The sequence below is a fragment of the Microcaecilia unicolor genome, chromosome 2 (genome assembly GCF_901765095.1).
Source record: "Microcaecilia unicolor chromosome 2, aMicUni1.1, whole genome shotgun sequence".
Lineage (NCBI taxonomy): Eukaryota > Metazoa > Chordata > Amphibia > Gymnophiona > Siphonopidae > Microcaecilia > Microcaecilia unicolor.
Genome location: NC_044032.1, coordinates 351,182,626 through 351,206,320, shown reverse-complemented (window position 1 = coordinate 351,206,320; position 23,695 = coordinate 351,182,626). Strand labels below are relative to the sequence as shown.

Below are 23,695 nucleotides of genomic sequence, written 5' to 3'. Positions count from 1 at the left end.
CACCACCGCTCCCCCACCCGGAGTCTCCGCCGCCCCCCCCCCCCCCCCCCCTCCACCCGGCCCGGGCACTCTCGTCACTATTGAACTTACAGCGCGAAACGCAGATCGGCTGAGCTCCTGTCGGCCTTCCTTCTCTGCCTGTGTCCCGCCCTCGTGTGATGTAACATCGGCAAGGGCGGGACACAGGCAGGGAAGGAAGGCCGACGGGAGCTCAGCTGATGTGCCTGCTGCGTTTCGATGTAAGTTCAATACCGAAGAGAGTGGGGCCGGGTGGGGGGAGTGGTAGCCCGTAGCGGCGACCTCAGGAGGGGAGCGGTAGCGACATTGGCAGTTTCCTCCCTCTCCTTCACACAGTTTCCCTCTCTGTCCCGCCCCCCCCCCATCATCACGTAAGTCTCTACTGCGCATTTGCGGGTGAGTACGGTCACTCGCCATTTATATGTTTGATCTGTAACTGACTAGCACTATGTACTGACTAATATGTAAATCACTTTGATGGCACTGCCCTATATGTTTCATCAAATAAAGACAACCTTCACACTGAACCTACGGTGGTGGCCAGGTGAAGGAGGGGAGTGAGGACGGGTCCCACTGGGTCACCAGGCTGTTTTTTATTTGTGTGTGGGATCCGGAGGGGTCCACAGACCTTACTGATGCCCCCCCCCCCCCCCCCCCCCCCCCCCCCCCCCCCCCCCCCGAGGCTGACGCTGGCAGCCCGTGTCCTGGGCATGCATTCAAACGTTGTGCTTATCACTCAACTTTTGAACGTATTCGCCATCCACTTGCTTTGCTCCTTCATGATGGAAGCTAATAGCGCACATATCATTTGCATACTAATAGTTTTTGATAATGAGGGAGTTAGGTCAGGGTGCTGCTGTGGTGGTAAAACTCTGGCACTGTTCCCTGCAGCGCCAGAGTTTTGATTATCTGGGCATAGGAGCATAGATGGGCACCACAATCATAGCTGTGTGCCTCTGAATTAACTAGTATATGTTCATTACCATTCTTGGAAATTGCTTTAACCTCTAGCCTATGGCTAGTTGAATACAAATTCCAACCTCCTTATCCTCCTCCATGCTCCCTCCTTTTGTGTGTGTGTGTGTGCTTTTAAATTTGCCCCTAGAAATATGTACAGGTAAAGTGAGCTCTTTACTAAATGATCCACTGTTTTTTTCTCCAGGTGGTTTCCTGAATGCATATGATATCAGCAATAACTCTTACATTCCCTCATAATTCTGTTTTCTCCAATAATTTAACCCTTTAATATTTAATGTCACACAGCACAGTCCAATGCCCATTTCATCGACTGAGCTGAGCCTTTGTCTGACTTCATGCAGCATAACTCCATACCCAGCAGAACCCATCCCTCTTACCACCCTTCTATCACCTTCGCTTTCCCAAATTCCTTCTCCCTCCCTTTGTCTCTTTCTCATCTCGTCAGCTGCTGTATCCCTGCAGCGCCCCTGTTGGACTGTTCTCACCCAACCAGCCCTCTCCCTTCTGTCTGCACAACAAACCCTATCATTGTTGCTTGGTCAGCATAAATTACCACAATGACTATCCCATTTGAACCTGTTACTGCCCATGTCCTTGATGCAATTTGTTCTTTCACCATAGACCATTGTCATCTACGCAGGTAATTATATATCTAGAAAAAGAATCCCTCTGGGGTCCCGGTGTCCGATGCGCCCTGACCAGTTTAATTTCCAAAACTGTGATAGTCTGCCGTCCCTGATGCAACAACATGTAGCAGAATAGTCTGCATTCTCAGGTAGATTTAGGTGTTTGGTCCTCAAGTTTTGGCACCAAAACGAGTTTTCTGTATCTTTTGAGTTTTGAGTGCTGCTGCATCTCAGGCCCCATTAAGTGCAGCAATTTGTTGCTTGACCTCCACTATCTCTCGTGTGGAGGAGGTGAGCTAGACTATCATATCAGTCTTCTACTCTCCGTCTTGATCCTGCTATGTCTGACTGGAGTTACAAGCTCTCCAATTTCACCCCAAACACAAGCAATGTCCTCAGCTCCTTAAACCATACAAGCAGCTCTTGTCACATGCTCTGTTGCATTCTCTAGGAGCTCACTGCCTGTGTGCACTGGTGCGCCTTTGGCTGTGTCTGCCATCTTGGATGCCACCCGCTGCTTTGACCTATTGTCAGTCTTTTAGGTCTGCCATTTTTTTGTAGTATCGCCATCCTTTTGCACTTTCAGATGTTCTCCTCAGCTCCTTTGATTGAGGAGCATGAATGTCTAGTGGCAGATGTGCTTGGATTGCCTTATTTTGCAAGTTGGTACACCAAAGCTCTCGTCTCGGGCTTTCTACTGACATCATTTCCTTCCAGGAAGTGAACAGGTTTAAACCTCAGTTGACACTTCCTGCTGCTGATCTCATGCATCACAAGATCAGTAGAAGGATGTGCCAATGAATAAGGTTTTTTACCTGTTTGCTCTGCCTGGGCAGTGTGACTTGAAATGTCTGTAGAAACAGAATAGACTCCATATCATTGGTGACAGTTTTCCACTCTTGAGCAGGAGATGTATTTGATGTAAGTCTTCTGATATGGAAATCTGAGACCTGCTGGATCAGCTTGATTAATCTGAGTTGGTGGCTATTCTTTTAATGCTGCGAATCTGTTTTAAAAATGTTCCATAGTTAAGTGGGTATGAATGAGGTGTTTTTAAGTGTTTTAACACTTGTGAAAAATATTCCAGGCATCAAATTTTGTTTATTGGTCTTGTTTGAGTCATTTAGGGGGAAAGTGATCAACATGGGCTACAGTTAAGATGTTTTCTTTTAATCATAACTTGTGCTGCTGTTACATAAAATGAAACTGTGCTAAGAGACCTAGTTACTGATTACCTGGGTTAACAGTAAAATAACCCATCTTACTAGTAGCCCACATTAATATCTTCCCCTGTTAGCCTATCATAATATATTTAGCATGCCTCTTAGGGTTAGTTTTATCTCTCACGTTAACATATAGGCCTTGTCCACACAAGTAGACACGTATTGAAAACTAGAGAGGGGTTTGCATAATATATCTAATTTGAATACAAATTACTTTTTTATTTTAGGCTCTAGGATGTATCTTGTACCTGTTGTGCTTCAGACAACACCCTTTTGAAGATGGAGCAAAACTTCGAATAGTCAATGGGAAATACTCCATTCCACAGAATGACACACGATATGCAGTTTTTCATGACCTTATTCGTAAGTTGAAGCCTAGCCTACTATTGTCTAAAAAAAAAAAAAAAGTAACTTTACCAAGTTTGTATTCATGAGCTTTAAGTTCACATTATCACAGTTGTGAAATTATGTACCTGTAAGATGTCATATTTCTCCAATGGGCACTTGAATATTTGTCACTGATCTTGTAAAAATCTTTAAATTTAAAATGAAAAAAAAAAAAATCAAACAATTCTCTGGTAAAATTTCTGTATTAGCACTTACTGATGCTATTGGACAAGTTAAAGCTATCTTACCATTGGCTTTTTTCCCTTTCCAGTCCAATGGATATATAAGGAGTCAAGAATACATGTCTGTCTGAGAGCAAATTCAGTCCCTGAAAATTTAACAGAAAAGGGCTGAATTGTGGTGTAGATGAATTGCTGAAAAGAAAACAATTCTCTGGTAAAATTTCTGTATCATAGCACTTACTGATGCTATTGGACAAGTTAAAGCTATCTTACCATTGGCTTTTTTCCCTTTCCAGTCCAATGGATATATAAGGAGTCAAGAATACATGTCTGTCTGTCAGAGCAAATTCAGTCCCTGAAAATTTAACAGAAAAGGGCTGAATTGTGGTGTAGATGAATTGCTGAAAAGACACATCAGGTTTCTGAAAATGGGCCAAACCAGGCAGGAGGTTCCAGAGAAATAATGCTCCCCTCCCCCCAAAAATACCTAATGTATTTCCATAGAAGAAGTTCCAACTTCCACAGCACAGAAGCTCTGATAAACATGACAATTAAGGAGTTGTTCCTTTTAAACTGTGTTGCCTCTTCTCTATTCTTTATGATCACAGACACATTAAGTGCCAATACCAATAAGCACACAAACACACTGAACCATGGCCACACGAACACAGATAAAACAAAAGCACAAATGTGTAATGTGTAGTAGAGTCTGAAGACTTTTGCAAGGCATGATGATGTGATTTGGAATATTAATTCATAAATTGGTCAGTTTCTAAATACTAGCCATTTTTTTGTGTAGCATTTTAATAAATTGAATCATTTTTCTCACTTTTAGATTCTCATAATTGTAGATTTTTAATTACTTTCCAAATAATATTTTTGAATTCTGAAGAAAAATCAGACTTTCCTGCCTGCTAAATAGAGATGGTGTTAAATTTTTATTTGTTTTTTTTTGTGTTAATAAAGAATTATCTTTCCTGTTTATTTTTTAGTGGCCATTTTATCACTCAGCAGTAAGGCTACCTCTGGGTTTGTGCGTAGCAAATTGGCCCTACCACTGGGCTCACCCAAGAGCCCGGCGGTAGTTGGTTGTCTGCTGCACATCATTTCTGGTGCTAGAAAATATTTTTTATTTTCTAGCACTGGTGGGTGGGGAGTGAGCACGCCCAACATAATTGGGCAGCTCTGTGCACTGCCCAATTGCCAACACGTTACCATTGGACCCCTCGCTGTCTCCTAAATAGGAGGTGGTAAGGGCTGCCTCCTTTAAAAAAAAAAAGCAAAGTGGTGGTAAAAGGTGACCCTGGCGTGCAGCAGTCCCATGTGCTTACACCACCGTGGGTCACCTTTTACTGCCAGTTGGTAATAGGGGGTCTTAATTTGTTGTTTATCTGTTTTGTTATTTTATGGATAACTTTATGATAGTGGTCTCATAGAGTGGACATTAGCCTGGCTGTAGCTGTTGTGAGCTTTATTACAAGTGCAGCCTGACTGCAAGAACTGTTCAGCAATGATAGTGGCAGCACCTTCGATGGTAATGCTGTCAAGGCAGGTGTTACCACAGGACACCAATGAGTGTAGGCACATTGGCATTGTCAGGTGTGGATTGCTGCAGTAGGACCTTTATTTTTGTGCATATGTATGCATTTCTTTGGATGGTAGATTGCATTGGTAACAATTATTTCACATCACTACATCTCCCACACAACGAGCAGTGCAACCCAGATATCCACTGGCTGTCTAAGGACACACGTAACCTATTTTCTTCCCTACACTGCCACACCTTGCCTTCTAGTCCTCACTTGCCCTCCATGCATAGTATGCCATACACCATGCCATCTACGTAGAAAGAGCAGAGAGACTGAGGAAGTGCAAGCTGTGAAAGAGTCACAGGAGTACAAGCATAAATACTGGCTGCCATGTTACTGTGGGCTGGCCCTCAGGACATATATGTGATCATCTCTAGGAAAAGGTGACTAAAGTAGCAAATCCAAAATGTTGAGTATAGCTGGTTTTTCATTTCATGGGTCCATAAGCGGTCTGTAAAAGTTACCTGTTTGAATTTCTGTAACTTTATTTTTTTCACAAAAAGGATTAGGTTTGAAGTGTGTATTACAAATTGCTTGTCTTAACAGAATTCATTACAACTTCATTTTTTGTTTTTAGGGACTTTAGTTATCTTTTCCCAGAGATGGTCACATATGTGCATTCGAGCACCTCAGAATCAGCAAATGTACAGCAGCTCCCTGTTCCCATATAGTAGCACAGACCGATAGCAGAAATGGCATGTGTCATACTACTACTAGTACTAATCATTTCTGTAGTGCTACTAGATGTACACAGTGCTGTACACATTATATACAGGTATTTTCTCTGTCCCTAGAGGGCTCACAATCTTAAGTTTTTGTACCTAGGGCAATGGAGGGTTAAGTGACTTTCCCAAGGTCACATGGGGCTGCAGTGGGAACTGAACCCAAGTCACCAGGATCAAAGCCCGCTGCACTAACCATTAGGCTACTCCTCCACTATCTACCAGCCTCTTGGGGCATCCATAACTGTTGTGGATGCTTTTGAATGTCTGACCCTGCAAGCTTACTCCTTGTATGATCATGAGCATTTATGTGGCTTCTTTCCTATGGAATAGAACCTACATTTTGTCAAAACATCACGTTATACAGGGTGTGCTTATGGGCACATAGAGCTTATTATATCAGAGTAGACAATGGCTACGAGTTTATCCAGCAGCTCACTCCAGTCCAGATGTTAATGAATTGCATGCAGGGATTTGTGTTTCTGATTCCCTTGCAGCAGTGGCTTCCAAACCTGGCCCCGGAGGCACCCCAGCCAGCCAGGCCCCCAGGACATCCACAACGAACACATGAGAGAGACCTGCAAGCACTGCCTCCACTGCATACAAATCTGTCCCATGAACATTCACTGTGGATCTCCTGAAAACCCGACTGGCCGGGGCGCCCCCAGGACCAGGCCTGGGAGCCACTGCCTTATAGCATTTCCTAAGAAAATCAAGATCAGAAGCCCCAGCATGCAATGTGATAAGACCAGGACTGGAGCAAGCTGGTGTACAACTATGTAGTCAACTGGTTATCTGCTGGACGTGGAGTAGTATGCATAAACATTTACACAGGCAAGCTGTATCAGAAGGAGGCACAGGTCTGGGATTACACTCATCTGCCCTTCATTGTTCTTCTCTGTCTCCACTTCTGATGGGTGTGAGGAAAAGCTTTCAGGGCGACGTGCTGGGAGACATGGAGATGATAGTATCGGGGAAGAAGCAAAGATATGTCTAGGGCAGGGTTGGGTGACCTGCAGCCCGCCATTGAATTTTATGTGCCCCGCAAGACCATGGGAAATATACACAGAAAATGACCCACACAAACGTCTTTAACCAGAGTTTTTGTTAGTGGAACCGTTGAAGGATGCAACAATATGACAAGACTTGTTTGACAGTGTTAGCAGCTGTTTGAAAAGACAAGTATACAGTAACAGGCTATTCTGGTTATGATTTATGTTCATTTAGTCATCACAGTCTCTATAGTGAAGCCTTGGTTACTCCAATTATATTCTGATTATCAAATAGCGTACAGTTTAAAGTACTGATTGCATTTAGAATGGTGAGAAAGGGGAGAACTTAAATACTTGGCCATGAGGTTACAGTGGTGCACTTCAGCTAGACATTAGAGATCAGATCTGGACTTTGTTACTGGTTCTGTCTTAGAAAAAAGTGAAAAGTGCCAATAACATGCATTAATTGGCAAAAATGTATTCTTGCTTAAGAATACATTTTGTACCACTGTGCACGTTAACTAATAATAAGATGCAAAGATAGAAAATGAATTGGACTGAATCAACCACCAGCGGAAAGATAGTCTGAGCTACAGCATGATCTCAATGACATCTGCCAGATTCCTTGTGGCCTGATGCCACTGAGAAGCCAGAGTCCACTGGGTATTCCTGAAATGGAGACGTGCCATGGTAATAATTTCTACTATAGAGACCATGAGGCCTAGCAGTCTCAACATCTGCCGAACTGTAACCTGCTGGCTGCTGTGATACTGGTCAGTGATTGTAATGAGAGCAGTCACCTGATCTTGGGGGAGAAAGTCTTGAGCTTCCACTGTGTCTTGCAGGGCTCCTATATACTCTAATTGTTGAGCGGGCTGGAGATGGGATTTGGGATTGTTTATAATGAATCCTAGGAACTCCAGCACCTGGATGGTTCTCTGCATTGATTCTTGATCACTCTCCTGCGATGTTATCTTGGCCAGCCAGCCATTCAGATAGGGAAACACATGCACTCCCAGTCTGCATAGCAACACTGCAACTACTGAAGACATTTTTTGTTCTTTGATTTTATAAACTTACAAATTATAATTGGAACATGTACAGAAATGGAATTACAGGAAATAATAAAAAGAAGATTACAATTTTTACATCACCAACTAGCCCACATCAAGAGATGAGTAACCAAACTTATAATACACAGTCAATCTGATGAAAACAAAAGTTAGTTAAACTAACCATGCAATATTATCTACTATAATAAAACTCATCCTCAACGTTCTGAAGACAACGTTCTGAAGTCACTCAGTCACTCACTGAAGGGTTCATGGATTCATGGTGGTGAAGCCACAACACTGACCATGTCTCTCTGCCCCGCCCTCGCATGACGGACCAATCAGAAAAAAACACCCTCTACATTCTGAAACATAAAGGACCATCACAACACCGTTCCCAGGCAACACTAGGCAACGTAAGACGGACCAATCAGAGGAAACTACGTGACAATAAGGGAGGAGCATTCCCCAGCAGAATGGTTCATTATCTGTGCAGCACGGAGAGCACAGAACCACCGCTGGAACGAGAGAAGAATATTCCTGCTGTGGGTATGTGCAAAAATAGACCGGGGGGGGGGGGAGAAATTTTTAAATGCCTACTGCCAGTACTGAAGAGTGCCAGAGGGCCCATAGCAAAGACTATATTTGGGTTCGCTTGACATGGAGTCAGAGGAGCCGGAAAACAACGTGCCCGTCACCATCTGGGACGTGGGCAAACAGGACAAGCTGCGGCCCAGCTGGAAGGATTACCCGCGACCCAGCCAGCAGCAAACAGTGACCAAGGAAGGGGGAAGAGTAGGGAAACACGCTCCGCGTGTTTCCCTACTCCTTCCCTGCCTAGGAATCGCTGGAGACTGGCTGCCAAACTAACAAAACAACCGCACACCGACGCACCACCTCCATCATTCAAAAGGCATCCACTCTTTCTTCAACAGAAATGCAAACTAATAATACAAAACAAAGAATACCCATTTTCTCACGCAGCTACAGGTAACTCCCCACCCTCTTCCTCTTCCCCTTTTGCCAACGCGGCCGTGCCCAACCATCCCCAGCCTCAGGCAAGCCGTCTCCCATCTCGGGGATTCCCCGAGCACCCGGAAAAAGACGGCGCATCTTCCCGCAGCGCATGTTCCAACATTCCCCTGCAGCCAGCCTGAAATGGACCAAACATACCAGATCACCACCCGATGGCCCAAGACCGTGCTCCTCTCCCTTCCGCCAACTTAAAACAACCATCCCTGTCCTCAAGCAAGCCGTCTCCCACCTCCAGGATGCCAAGAACCCCAGCCCAACGGAAAAAGATGGCGCTGCTTCCCACTGCACATTTCTCTTCCAGTGTTCCCCTACAGCAGCCCTGAAACGGCCAAAAAATACCGACAGACCAAGAACGTGCTCCTCTACCTTCCGCCCATCTAAAACAACACTGCTGCCTCAGCACAACACAAAAAAAAAACCCCGGAAAAAACAATCCACCACTCAGCAAAGGCTGACCCCCTACAACCACATTTACATTTCACCAACAGACCCCCCTCCACAAACCTCCTTGACAGACAAAACCACACACACACAATACAACAGACACACACCCTCAAAGCCACAAACCAATCCATCCCACTTTGCCAGCATAGCACAGCATATCCCCCAACCCCCCAAGCCAAAAAACTAAAAAAAAGACACACATCAACAACCTGCACACACACCACACACACACACACACAATAACTCTGTGACACATACACACACAAAAAAAACCCCACATGCTAGCGCCCGTTTCATTGGTTTCAGAAACGGGCCTTTTTTTACTAGTTATCTATAAGTACATATTATTTAGCTTAGGGAATCATTCTCATGACCCTTAAGAAACAGTTCCATTTGCAAAGATTCCTAAAATATATATTCTGTACCCTGAAAAGTTAGGGGACATACTGAAGACATTTTGTAAACACCCTGGGCGTGGATACAAGGCCAAATGGCAGGATGCAGTACTGGTAATGGTGCTTCCCTACTAGGAATCTGAGGTACTTCCGGTGACTGGGAGATATCTGGATATGGGTATATACATCCTTCAAAGTCCAGAAAGCATAGCCAGTCTTTTTCCTGAATCATGAGGAGGAGGGAGCCTAGGGAAACCATCCTGAACTTTTCATAGACTTGATATCTGTTCAGGCCCCTGAGGTCTAAGATGGGACAAAATCCCCCTGTCTTTCTGACCATGAGAAAATACCTGGAATAGAATTCCTGCCCTGGTGGGACGGGCTTGACCGCATGGGGCTGGAGAAGGGCATTGTTCCTCTACAAATACCTGCTCATTCTGGGTGCTGATGAATGACACATGTGGAGGACAATTTAGAGGTTTCCTTTGCCAGTGGAGAGCCTACCCCATCCATACTACTTGGAGACTCCACCAGTCTGAGGTTAAAAGGGACCATCTGTTTTGGAAAAATTCAGCCTCCTTCCTAGCAGGTCATTCAGAATGGACACTGCCCTCTGTTTTTGACACGGGTGCAGGCTGTGACTATGACTGTTGCTGTCATTGCTGGTGGACCCGGGGGCATTGGGGCTGGACCTGCTGCTGAAGATGGGCAGAAGTATACCTATGCCTTTGAGAGTAGTAGGAACTTCTTCAGTGGTGGAAGGTGCAGAAGGTGGTCACTGGGAGAGGGAGTGGATGGTGTCCGTATGTTTCTTAATGAGGTCAGCGACCTCTTTCCCTGTCCTCTACAATGAGATATCTTGGTAAATACTCTTACTGGATAGGTTAATATGTTATGCTCTGTAAATGCACCCTCTGTTGAATCACTAGGCGAACACTTAAAACATTTCAGTCTAAGATAGACTCTTTACATACTGTATTTAAAAATACTCCTTTAAGGGACCAGAAAAATTGTGACTGATTTGATTTTAAGTTCAGAGCTAGGAGCTCTGCCTAGAGCCCAATGGCAGTTTTTTCAACCCTGCTCACTAACTTCACTTTTTAAGTAGCTCTCTGATCTGAAGAGTTCCAGTGATAGGCTTTGATATACCTGCCTCTTGGATTAAAATGCCTAAACATGGTTTAATTCCATTGTTACTACAAATGATTGATTAAAGCTTATCTAAAGGAATTTATCCTAATCATTGAAAGCATTCTTTAGTCCTCCCAGTTCTTAAATCTGTCAAATCTGTTCAGAATTATAGACCTGTCTTTAATCTCTGCTTTCCAGCTAAAGTTGTAGAGCAGATTGTTCTTAAACAGCTGTTGAATTTCATGGAATCAGTGGAATCAATGGACTTATTACATCCTCATCAGTCTAGATTCAGGGCAGGACACAGTACTAAAAATATTATGACTGCTGTCTTGAATGAACTTCATGAACTGCTAAACAATGGCTATATTGCCCTTGCCATATCATTTGACCTAGCATCAGGTTTTGCTCTAGTTGATCATAACCATACTTTGTCAATGATTGAATTCTATTGGATTTACTGATATTGTGTTAGAATGGTTCACCTCATTTTTTTCCCAAAAGATCTTTAACAGTATCTTCTAATTCAAGCATCTCGAGGACCTTCCAGATGAGGTATGGAGTTTCACAGTGCTCTATTCTATTTTAATCAATATTTTTCTGAGCCCTCTATTTGCCATCATATAAGGTTACGGACAAATTGTCTATTGTTGTTATGATGATATTCTCTTACTATCTAAGGTGTCCTTCTACCTTGGATTTAGCAGATCCTCAAAACTGTTCAGGTGCAGCGTCTTAGTTGGCTGGTAGTACACCACTGTTTGCTGGATTACTGGCCATTCAGATCGACCTACATTAGCTCCTGTTCTATTTGGCATGCCTATCAAAGTGGTTGATAGCTTCAGATACCTGGGAGTCACAACTGACTAAAAAATACAAATTGTCCGTTAATGAACAAGTGTCTGTAATTATAAATGGAGGGTCTTATTTGAAATTATGACCATGTTACTCCCCTTTTTAAGTATTATCACTGGCTCATTTGGAGTACTGTGTGCAGTTCTGGAGACCGCACCTACGGAAAGATATAAACAGGATGGAGTCGGTCCAGAGGGTGGCTACGAAATTAGTAAGCGGTCTTGAATACTAAAATTATAGGGGACAGGCTTATGAACCTCAACATGTATACGCTGGGAGAGAGGAGACATGATAGAGACATTTAAATATCTCAAGGGCATTTATGTACAGGAAGAGAGCCTTTTTCAAATGAGGGAATGCTCTGGAATGAGGGGGCATATGATGAAGTTAAGAGGGAATAGGCTTAGAAATAATCTAAGGAAGTACTGTTTCACAGAAAGGGTGGTGGAGATGTGGAGTCGAGGACTGTTCCAGAATTTAAAAAGTAATGGGATAAGCATGTGGGATCGCTTAGGAACAGGAAGAATTAGGGATTACAGAGGATGAGCAGACTGGATGGGTCATATGGCCTTTATCTGCCGTCATGTTTCTATGTTTCTATGTGTTGTGACTTTTTATGGAATTTCTTTTCTTTACACCTTTTTTAAAAATTATTTTCTATCGCCTTGAACCAAAAAGGCCAGGCAGTATATCAAAATTTAATAAACATGGACTTAGGAAGATGTGGCCTCTCTGAAGCTGAGTCAAAGTGTTTCTGGGAGTCTGAAGAGGAGCCAGGGAGCTTCTTGTAGGGTCTCCCATCAGACCCCTCCCCTCCACATAAGAACTGCAGATACCCCACCATAGGAGCTCTCTTTCACTGATTTTATATAGGAAATGGTGTAGGCTATCCCATTTCAGTTAGAGATGGAGGAGCAGCCCAGGGCAGAAATACTGGATATCCTCTAGTCCCTCCCCCCCCCTCCCCCAAAGGCGCTGACAGTACCCCATTTACTGAAGGGCATGCAGATGAGAATGTTGGCTCTGTGTTGAATCCAGAATGCTCCAGGATTTGAGAAGCAACAGCTTTCTCATCATTCTGTGGTGGTCTAATCTGCTCTCAAAAAAAGCCAAGAGTCCCAAGACTCACTCTTTGGTGACCCCTGGGAGAGAGGCTCAGGTATTGAAGTCTTTTGGGAAGAGGTTCTTTCAGAATTGTCCTGCATAAAATTATACCAGCTGTTCAAGGGCATGTACTTGGTGGAACACTGTGCACAGTGTGTGGTGGAGTTCGCAGATTCTGTTCCTAATGATGTCTGAGGAATTTCACAGCCTACAGATGATGATAGTCCATGTTGCCAAACTCTGAGAGGTCTCTAGAAGCCCTCATGAAAGTTTTAAAGAATTTGGAGACTTCTTGTTTTTTAAACCAAACTTTTCTAAATCTGGATGCTCGCTATAGAGGATACTCTCAGATGGATTTAGAGACAGTTTCCTCTGCAGTGGACTGAGGAATTTTATTTTTTTGTGTTTGTTTTTTGTATTGGGGAGTTCTCTTGACAGCTAATCCTAAGCAGCTTTGATGTGTTTTGAACACAGTTTATAGAAATATTTTGTTCCACATGTGAAGGCTAGCTTAATAACAGGTCACCATGGTTGAAAAGGACATGTAAGTGCCTATTTAGGTATTATTTTATTAGGGCATATTGGTATCTGTGGCCCTTATTTTAAAAGCTTGATTCATGCTTTGGACATCTTAAAACTTGCATTTAGGCATACAGACATCTGAAAATGCCAGTACATCCTTATTTTGAGGAGGTGTATTTTGGGTGGATCTAGGAAGAGGCCAAAATATGAACCTCCAACTCAGATTTCTGAATGGAAAGGGATGTTTCTATTTAAAGTGATGATTGTTGGTATTTTAGGTCTGGTACCCAGCATGTCCAGCTTATAGAAACATGCTGTGATTGAGCAGCTCTCCAGTGGAGGGATTATGGGAATTCACTTCCTTAATCCCCAGTAGTTGCGGTTCTTTCTCCCCTCCCCCCTCCCTCAAATATAAAGCTTGCAAGAGATTCTGGGCTCTTGTGATGGCTTCAGGAGCTATGGATGCTCATGGTATAATTATTTTTTTTAATTAATTTCTTATATACCACCTGCAAGTCTGTAGGCTACTGAAGCGGTGTACATTCAGGTAAAGTTGGCAAGTAGGCATTTTTCTGCCCATGAAGGGCTCACAATTTTTTAAAAAATCCAGAAAGGGCTGCAGTATGATTTGAACCAGGATCTCCAGGTCTCAGCTCTCTGCTCCTAACATTAGGCTACTTATCCACTCCACATGGAATCTGTGTGGCCGTTTTATAACATAGATATTCCTACGTTCCACAGTTAACGTTTGTGTGCCTTGTTGCCCAGTTCATAGTCTGAACATTTGTAACATGGATGTTCATACTGGATGTAGCCAACACATGGATGGTTATTTATCATGTATTTTAGAACAGGTTGTACGTTGACAGATCCTGTTCTAAAATAGTAACACCACCAGTGACACATTTCCATTTTCCTCACACCTTTTTCAGTAGTAGCTCAAGGTGAGTTACATTCAGGTACACTGGATATTTCTCTGTCCCAGGAGGGCTCACCTGAGGCAATGGAGGGTTAAGTGACTTGCCCAGGATCATAAGGAGCAGCAAAGGGATTTGAACCGGCCACCTCTGGATTGCAAGACCGGTGCTCAAACCACTAGGCCACATTGACCTGGGAATCCATTTTCTGAGTTGAATGTCTTTTCTAAAATGCTGTTGTGTGTCTTTCTAAAATACTAGTGAAAGTGGCAGAAATCATGCCTACCTTTCAGATGCCATATAGTGACACCTGCTCTTGAGCAATTACAGTATAAATGTGTACATTAGTGTATTAGCACCTACTTGCAAACCCTGTATATGCCTCTCAGCAAAGTATGCACCATCATGTCACGGCATGTATTTTAACACAGGTTGGTATGTTATAAGAAGCTATTTACTCATGTAAAAATGTACAAAAATAACTACAAAATTTACTTCCTTAACCCCCTGTTTACTAAGTCGATCTAGCAGCTGCCATGCGCTAATGCCATCACTGCCCATTCACTTTGAATGGGCTGTGTCAGCATTGCTACATAGTTTAGCAAACAGGGGGTAAATGTTTTAGAACATAGAAATACTTTGGATATATTTCTTTAAATTTAAGAATTCTGCCATTTACAAAGATCAGAAATAGGCCAAAGTTCTGTCCTGATATTTTGAATGTACTTCTTTAGGGTCCATGCTGAAGGTCAACCAGTGGAAAGGCTGTCTATAATGGAGCTTGTTAATCAGCTACAGGATATTGCAGCGGCCAGGAATGTGAATCCAAAGTCACCTATTACAGAGGTAAGAGATAAGTTTTACAGAGTGCATATATATTTTGTCAATCTGCTTCTTATTGAATAGTAATTTTTATGCATTTAGGGCGCCTGAACATTCTGCACAGAAAAAAAAATACACCTATGTGTATTCTGTAAAGTACACCTAAATTTTATAGAATGTGCTTAATAAAGAAGTTCTTTTAACCACATGTCCCTAACAGCACTAGGGTGACGGCCCGGCAACAACCGCAAGAGATTTCACGTTGGTAGTCACTGACTGCTTAAAGATAAGTGGCTTATATTGCATTTAAGCATAACTCCATTCAGATGCTTATATTATTGTGGAGGTAGGGCAGGATCAGTGCTATGATGGCGGATTGCTGTGGCCGACTCCATTTTTATGGTGTAAAGGCACTTGAAGCAAATTTCTGAGCACTGCATTATAAAAAACAAAAAAAATATTTAAATCATAATACATTAAACAACACTGGTGGAATAGTTATCATTGATTACCCACACCTAGTTTGAATTATATTGAACCCAAAGTTTAACACAGTTAAAATTTAATGCCAAGAAGTGTAGAGTGATGCACTTAGGGTGTAGAAACCCAAAAGAAAATAACGGATAGGAGGGAGAGATTAGTAAGCTCGACTCAGGAGAGAGACCTTGGGGTGTTGGTGTCTGAGGATCTAAAGGTGAAGAAACAATGCGACAAGGCGACGGCCGTGGCCAGAAGGATGCTAGGCTGCGTTGAGAGGGGCATAACCAGCAGAAGGAGGTGTTGATGCCCCTCTACAAGTCGTTGTCTGAGCAAGGCACTTTGACAGGCATCCACAATCTCCCTACTTCTTTTCGATTCCGCAGATGGGACGTTCCATTCCATGTCAGACAAATTGAAATCTCCCAACAGTAGCACCTCCCCTTTCATACCAATCTTTTGAATATCTTCTATCAGATCTTGTCTAACATCTCCGTTTGTGCAGGAGGTCTGTAGATGACCCCCGTGTGGATACATGTTCCGTCTTCTCTTTCCAGGACGATCTGTAAAGCTTCTTCCTTTCCCCAGGTTCCCCACATTTCAGCCGCTCTGATATTGTCCCTTAGATACAGAGCCACTCCTCCACCTCTTCGGCCCTCTCTGGCCGAGTGTCGTACTCACTCGCAAATGCGCAGTAGAGACCCTCTCTGCCCCGCCCCCGCGTCAATACGTGATGACGGGGGCGGAACAGAGAGGGTCTGTACTGCGCATTTGCGAGGGATGACATCGCCGTCGCTAACGCTCCCTCCACCCGCAGTCGCCGCTGCCACCCACCCTCCACCCGGCCGGGCCCTCGCTCTACTATTGAAACAGCAAGGGAACGCAGCACCCAGCTCTGCTGAGCTGCTGTCCTTCCTTCTTCTTCTCTGCCTGGTCCCGCCCTTGACGACGTTACATCACACGAGGGCGGGACACAGGCAGAGAAGAAGAAGGAAGGCCGACGGCAGCTCAGCAGAGCAGAGCTGTGTGCTGCATTCCCTCGCTGTTTCAATAGCGGAGCGAGGGCCCGGAGGGGTGGTGGCGACTTGGTGGGGGGGAGCTCGCGGCGGGGGGCCTTGCAGCGGTGACGGGAAGGGCTTTCAACCCCCCCCTTTCCTATACTAGCCTGTTTTACGGGCTCAACGGCTAGTAAGGTTATAACCCGGTACGGTCACATCCCATTCATGGGAATCATTGAACCACGTCTCCGTAATAGCAACAGGTATCCAAGTTTTCTTCAAACATCAGGGCTTGCAAGTCTCGAACCTTTTACTTAGACTATGAGCATTTCTGCACATAGCTTTCCATGCGCTTAGTGAGTTTGGGTGGTTTACGGATTTAGAAAAGGTTCAAAGAAGAGCAACCAAATGATAAAGGGGATGGACCTCCTCTTGTATGAGGAAAGACTAAAGAGGTTAGGGCTCTTCAGCTTGGAAAAGAGACGGATGAGGGAGATATGATTGAGGTCTACAAAATCCTGAGTGGTGTGGAATGAGTAGAAGTAAATCAATTTTTTACTCGTTCCAAAAGTACAAAGACTAGGAGACACTCGAGGAAGTTACATGGAAATACTTTAAAACAATAGGAGGAAATATTTTTTCACATCAGCGAATAGTTAAGCTCTGGAACTCTTTGCTGGAGGATGTTTTAAAAAAGGTTTGGACAAATTCCTGTAGGAAAAGTCCATAGTTTGCTATTGAGTCAGACATGGGAAGCAACTACTTGCCCTGGTATTTGTAGTATGGAGTGTTGCCACGATTTGGTTTTCTGCAAGGTACTTGTGACCTGGCTTGGCCACTGTTTGGAAAACAGGATACTGGACTAGATGGACCATTGGTCCTGACCCAGTATGGGTACTCTTACATAGTAACATAGTAGATGACGGCAGAGAAAGACCTGTACGGTCCATCCAGTCTGCCCAACAAGATAAACTCATATGTGCTACTTTATGTGTATACCTGGCCTTGATTTGTATCTGCCATTTTCAGGGCACAGACCATAGAAGTCTCTCCAGCACTAGCCCCACCTCCCACCACCGGTGCTGCCACCCAATCTCCGCTGAGCTTCTGAGGATTCATTCCTTCTGAACAGGATTCCTTTATGTTTATCCCACGCATTTTTGAATTCTATTACTGTTTTCATTTCCACCACCTCCATGGGAGGGCATTCCAAGTATCCACCACTCTCTCCGTGCAAAAATACTTCCTGACATTTTTCTTGAGTCTGCCCCCTTCAATCTATTTCATGTCCTCTAGTTACCGCCTTCCATCTCCGGAAAAGGTTCGTTTGCGGTGTTAATACCTTTTAAATATTTGAACGTCTGTATCATATCACCCTGTTTCTCCTTTTCTCCAGGGTATACATGTTCAGGTCAGCAAGTCTCCCTCATACCTCTTGTAACGCCAAATCCCATACCATTTTTGTAGCTTTTCTTTGCACCGCTTCAATTCTTTTTACATCCTTAGCCAGATACGGCCTCCAAAACTGAACACAATACTCCAGGTGGGGCCTACACAATGACTTGTACAGGGGCATCAACACCTCCTTTCTTCTGCAGGTCACACCTCTCTATACAGCCTAGCAATCTTCTGGCTATGGCCACCGCCTTGTCACCACTGTTTCGTCGCCTTCAGATCCTCAGATACTATCACCCCAAGATCCCTCTCCCTGTCTGTACATATCAGACTCTCACCGCCTAACACATAGTCTCCCATGGATTTCAACTCCCTAGTTCATTACTTTGCATTTCTTCGCATTGAATTTTAATTGCCAAACCTTAGACCATTCTTCTAGCTTCTGCATATCCTTTGTCATGTTTTCCACTCCCTCCAGGGTGTCCACTCTGTTACAAATCTTGGTATCATCCGCAAATAGGCAAACTTTACCTTCTAATCCTTCGGCATGTCACTCACAAGATATTGAACAGAATCGGCCCAAGCACCGATCCCTGAGGCACTCCACTACTCACCTTTCCCCTCATCCGAGCGAATTCCATTTACCACCACCCTCTGGCATCTGTCCGTCAACCGGTTCCATTTAAATATGCTTTCAGTGGAGTAGTCGTCTAGTGGTTAGTGCAGTGGACTATGATCCTGGGGGGGGGGGGGGGGGGGGGGGGCTGGGATCGATTCCCACTGCAGCTTTGTGACCCTGGGCAAGTCACTTAACCCTCCATTTCCCTAGGTGCAAATAAGTACCTTTATATACTACATAAACAGCTTTGAATGTAGTTGCAAAAATCACAGAAAAGTGGTAATCAAGTCCCAATTCCCATCTCTTCCCCCCTTAGTTTCAAACTGCTGTCAAACTAACTGTTAGTAACATTAGATCTACTACCAACATGACCAGGATTTGTTTCCTTCATCAGGGTAGCAGTCCAAAATTCATCATTGCTCTTCTCTTGTTAGCATCCAATATTTAAGGCAGGCAGCTGAATACTTCGGCGTAACTTTAAAGGTTTTTCCACATGTAAATACATTTTTACAGATGGAGAAGTCCTTATAGGAAATATTCCCCATGGTATATGCACATAGATGTTTGCACTTCAGCTGGCTGGCACATATACTTCTATGCATGCCATATGTAGGCGTTCTGGATGAAGAATTATAATGTACCTGCATATTTTATAAAAATATATAAGCACAGAATACATGTATAGTGGAATTGTTTCCCGTTACATATCTGTATATATATATATTTTGTTTGTGTATATACATGTCTGTCATACATGTGCATGCATCTGTGTTTGTGTATGTGTATCTGTGTGTGTGTGTGGCTGTGTCTGTGACCAGGAGAGTAGAGAAGAAGGGAGTTAGAAAGGAACATTCCTTAGCTGCTGTTTCCATGCTATAGAAGTTGAATCTATTGCTCTACTTTTTGTGGGGGGGGGGACCCCTGCTATAATCTGGCCCATTTTAAAGTTGATGTCTCTTCACCAGTTCTTCCCCCACACATTTTTGTCCTGTTCCATTAAATTCATGAAAAGTTATTCTGGTCCCAGACAGACATGTAGTTTCTTTCCAACATCCTTTGGGCAGAAAGGATAAAAGGCCTAAGGGAGGAAGTCACTCAGGTGACATCTGCTAACTTTACCAACGTTACAAACATACCAGGTTCTGGAGCGAGATTGTAGTTTCCCTCTGAGGACTGACTAGAATGGCTGGGCTAAAATGAAAAGGAGCATAAGTTTAACACTGAGGAGGAAGAGCAGTTGTACAATAAAGTTTGAGTTCTTTGCCTTAAAAACCTAAAAGAGCAGAAGGTAACAGTTTGAGGATATTTTTTAAATTGTTTGACCAACAACTCACATGAATCCTTTTCCCTTTTTTCCTTAAGGAATAAAAAAGATGAGGAAGTTTTGCTAAAAACAGAACCGTACATGGAAGGAAAAGGGATTGCATTATGAGGGAGTTGAATACTTAGAGGTCAGCCCTAGATTAACGCAAATCTAAGTGTCATATATAGAATGCAGGGGAGGGTAGTTTACAACAAAACATACAGGTCCAAATTAACAAGCAAAACAAACATAATCAAGAGTTACCCCCCCCCCCCCCTGATATTCAGCTGGCAGCGGTGAGGTTTTGCTGCCCGCCACAAGCAATTATCCCCATGAAGCAAAATAAAACACGTGCTTAGTGCATCAAGGGACGGGGGCACCACAGAGTTTTTCCCCTAGCTATTGTGCCTTTTACGTTTTCACTTCTATCTGCCACACCCATTATCCAACATAGATGTCAGTGTTTTTCTAATTATAAAAATATATGATTGTTTCATACAATATTTCTCTGCACTTATTGAGTCTTAGGACCCTGTTTACTAAGTCGCTCTAGAGGCGTATTCCCATTCTAAGCATTAGCTCACGCTAACGTGTAGATGCCCATAATATTCTTATGAGCATCTACACGGTTAGCATGCGCTAAAAATGCTGGCACACCTTAGTAACCGGGGTCCTTTATGTCTTGTCAGTTAAGCAGTGGAAGGGCCGAGGGGCACCATTGTTTGGCTGTGCTTAGAGCATTATTTGGACGTAATCTTGCCTTGTTAGATGTCAGTATTCAAAAGTACTTACGTGGACTTCAGTAGCATCAGCTGCTTAAGTGTGTATATGTTATTTTTTATAGAAAATTGTTGGGGGCTAATAGATAATTTTGAAACTGTATAGTTAAAGTTAATTATCCAAAAGTGGAATGGCTTTTGGACTTTTTGTGACACCTAGACATATATTTCAAACATCTAATTAGCAATATTCAGCTGTTAGAGTGTGAATTAAATGTCTAGGCACAACACACAAATATGAGGTACAATATGAAATGTGTAGTTTGAATATTGTGTAGTTGAAATGTCTGTTAGATGGTTTCTAATCATATGTTTTCCGTTCAGCTGAATATTGATCTCGATATGTTTCCTGTTTTTTTTTTAATGTGTGCTTGTATATTTGAATTATAGTGCATTAGCTTTTATTCAAGAAAATTGCAAGCTAATACTTTTAGATTGGTTTCATGGCTAGCATTTGTTCTACATTAGTATACATGACTAGCTGAAACTACAGCTGCTGAGCACAGTCTTGGGCTTAAAGCTAGGTAAGCAGTGTATGAAAATGTTTTTTAATTGAATTAAATTTTAAGATTGATTGACCTCTCTAATAGAAGTGCCATGAATTAATAAAGTATTACGTTGATGATTCTTTATGGATATGTATTTTACAGCTGTTAGAAGAAAATGGTGGCTATGGAAACAATGCTCAACCAAGAATGCCTGTAAGTGCCACGCCACAGGGGTCCAAACCTGCAGGGCAGTTGAACAATATGTACAATGCAGGTATGTATACATTTTATTACAGACAACCAGGCATTCAGAACTATGTTCAAACTTGCTGAAAATACAAACTTTGTGGACAACTAAGGCAATATATGTTTTTTCTAATTTGCTAAGGACAAAGTCAGTACAACAGTTGGGATACCGTCATTAATGCTGCTGAGGATTGGATAGAGTTCTAGCTTTTGCAAGATTGTAGGCTTTTCTGAGCATATGCAGGGGAATGTGCAAGGCCCATTGGTCTATTTTCCTCCATGAAATAAGTTGGGTGGGTACTGCAATACTCCATGTTCATAAAGTTTTCCTTCAAAGTTTATTTTCTAGTAGATAGTATAGGTTCTCTGTTAATGGGCAACAGACGAGTTTTTGTTTTCAAAATTTCATTTTTAATTCAGCAGACACCATCTTTCTCACTGTAGCTGAGGAGAGGGGGAAAAAACTAACCCCCTTTTTATTAAGCTGTGCTAGCGACTGCCATGTGCTAATGCCTAAAAAAAGCAAAAAACCCAAGGGAGAGATAAAAATATACGAAATCACAAGAAAGAATCAATTCCACCACAAAAAATATAGATGTTATAAAGTTCTAAGGGACCTGCACTAAAAATTCAATAAACTTTTTATCTAAAAATTTTTAAGGAGGGTAAAGGAGAATTCAGTTTAGGCTGTAATCCACAGCCAAGCTTAATCTTAGTGAGTAAAGCTAAAATTTTTGGCTCACTTAAAAGCTCTAAATGTAATTGATACTCCTAGTTATTCCCCTCCCATATCTTTAACTTTATTAATTTTATATCAACAATGATAATGAAAAACTAAACAGGTCCGCAAGGAATCTAATAAGCATAAAAATACAATGTCCATTGACTGGAAAATTTTATTTTAAAGCAGTGCTTTTTTTTTTGTAGGAAAAAAGGTACCAGTACTCATTATGGGCGGGGGTCACCATCTATGGCTCCACCCCTATGGCAACCACACCCACAGTAGCCACACACCCTCTACCATCTGTGGCGCATATAAGCAGTATTGAAAATACTATACCAGTATAGGAGAAAAAAATAACTTGTGATTTTTTTTTTCATTATAAATAATTTCTATAAGCTGTTACAGCTCTAGTATACCCAGTGCAAAATAAGACAGCAGATATAAATTCTCAGATTGGACATCTTCCAAACACTAAATGAAAATAAAATTATTTTTTCTACCTTTGTTGTCTGGTGACTTTGTGTTTCTGGTCATGTTGGTCCCAGTCGCTGATTCTGCTGCTCTCTGTTCCCTTAACTCCATTTCCAGGGCTTCCTTTCCATTTATTCCTTTACTTTCCTCCTTTCTTCTTCATTTCTTGCCCTACATCCATAGTTAAAAGCTGGGTCCTCTGCGGACTTGACTGGAGGAGGTATAAGTGGATCCAGCTTTTGCCTATTTTATTCATTGATGTGCAGCTTTTCTCCTCTTTTCCCTTTCCCTCATCTTGTCAGTATGCATCTCCTTCCTCTTTCATCCACGTACAGCATTTTTCCTCTCCCCCTCCATCCATGTCCAGCATTTCTCCTACCTTCCTCCATCCATGTCCAGCATTTCTCCTCTCTCCTCCCTCCTCCATGTCCAGCATTTCTCCTCTCTCTCCTCCCTCCATCCATGTCCAGCATTTCTCCTCTCTCTCCCCCTCCATCCATGTCCAGCATTTCTCCTCTCTCTCCCCTCCATCCATGTCCAGCATTTCTCCTCTCCTCCCCCATCCATGTCCAGCATTTCTCCTCTCTCTCCTCCCTCCATCCATGTCCAGCATTTCTCCTCTCTCTCCTCCCTCCATCCATGTCCAGCATTTCTCTCTCTCACCCCCTCCATCCATGTCCAGCATTTCTCCTCTCTCACCCCCTCCATCCATGTCCAGCATTTCTCCTCTCACCCCCTCCATCCATGTCCAGCATTTCTCCTCTCACCTCCCTCCATCCATGTCCAGCATTTCTCCTTTCTCTCCCCCTCCATCCATGCCCAGCATTTTTCCTCTCTCCCCCCCCCCCATCCATGTCCAGCATTTCTCCTCTCTCCTCCCCTCCATCCATGTCCAGCATTTCTCCTCTCCCCTAAATCCATGTGCATCTCCTCCTCTGTCTTCCCTCCCTCCATCCGTGTCCAGCATTTCTCTTCTCTCCTCTCCACTCCATCCATGTGCATCTACCTCTGTCTTTCCTTCCCTCCAACATTTCTCCTTTCTTCCTGCATCACTCCATCCATGTCCAGCATTTTTCCTCTCTCCCCTTGATCCATGCATCTCCTTTCTCCGTCTCTCATCCATCCATGGCCAACATTTCTCCTCTCTCTCCTCCATCCATGTCCATATTCCCTGCCCTCCTCCCATCGGTGTCCAGCGATT

General features: G+C 43.2%; 1 protein-coding gene across 1 annotated transcript in view; it reads left to right on the top strand.

Moving 5' to 3' along the window:
• Nucleotides 1–23,695, top strand: part of GAK (cyclin G associated kinase) — a 398,389-nt gene that overhangs the window by 94,192 nt on the left and 280,502 nt on the right. The window contains exon 8 of the mRNA XM_030194468.1: nt 3,073–3,208. Within this exon, the coding sequence (XP_030050328.1) occupies nt 3,073–3,208 (136 nt within the window). The remainder of the gene's footprint in view (nt 1–3,072; nt 3,209–23,695) is intronic.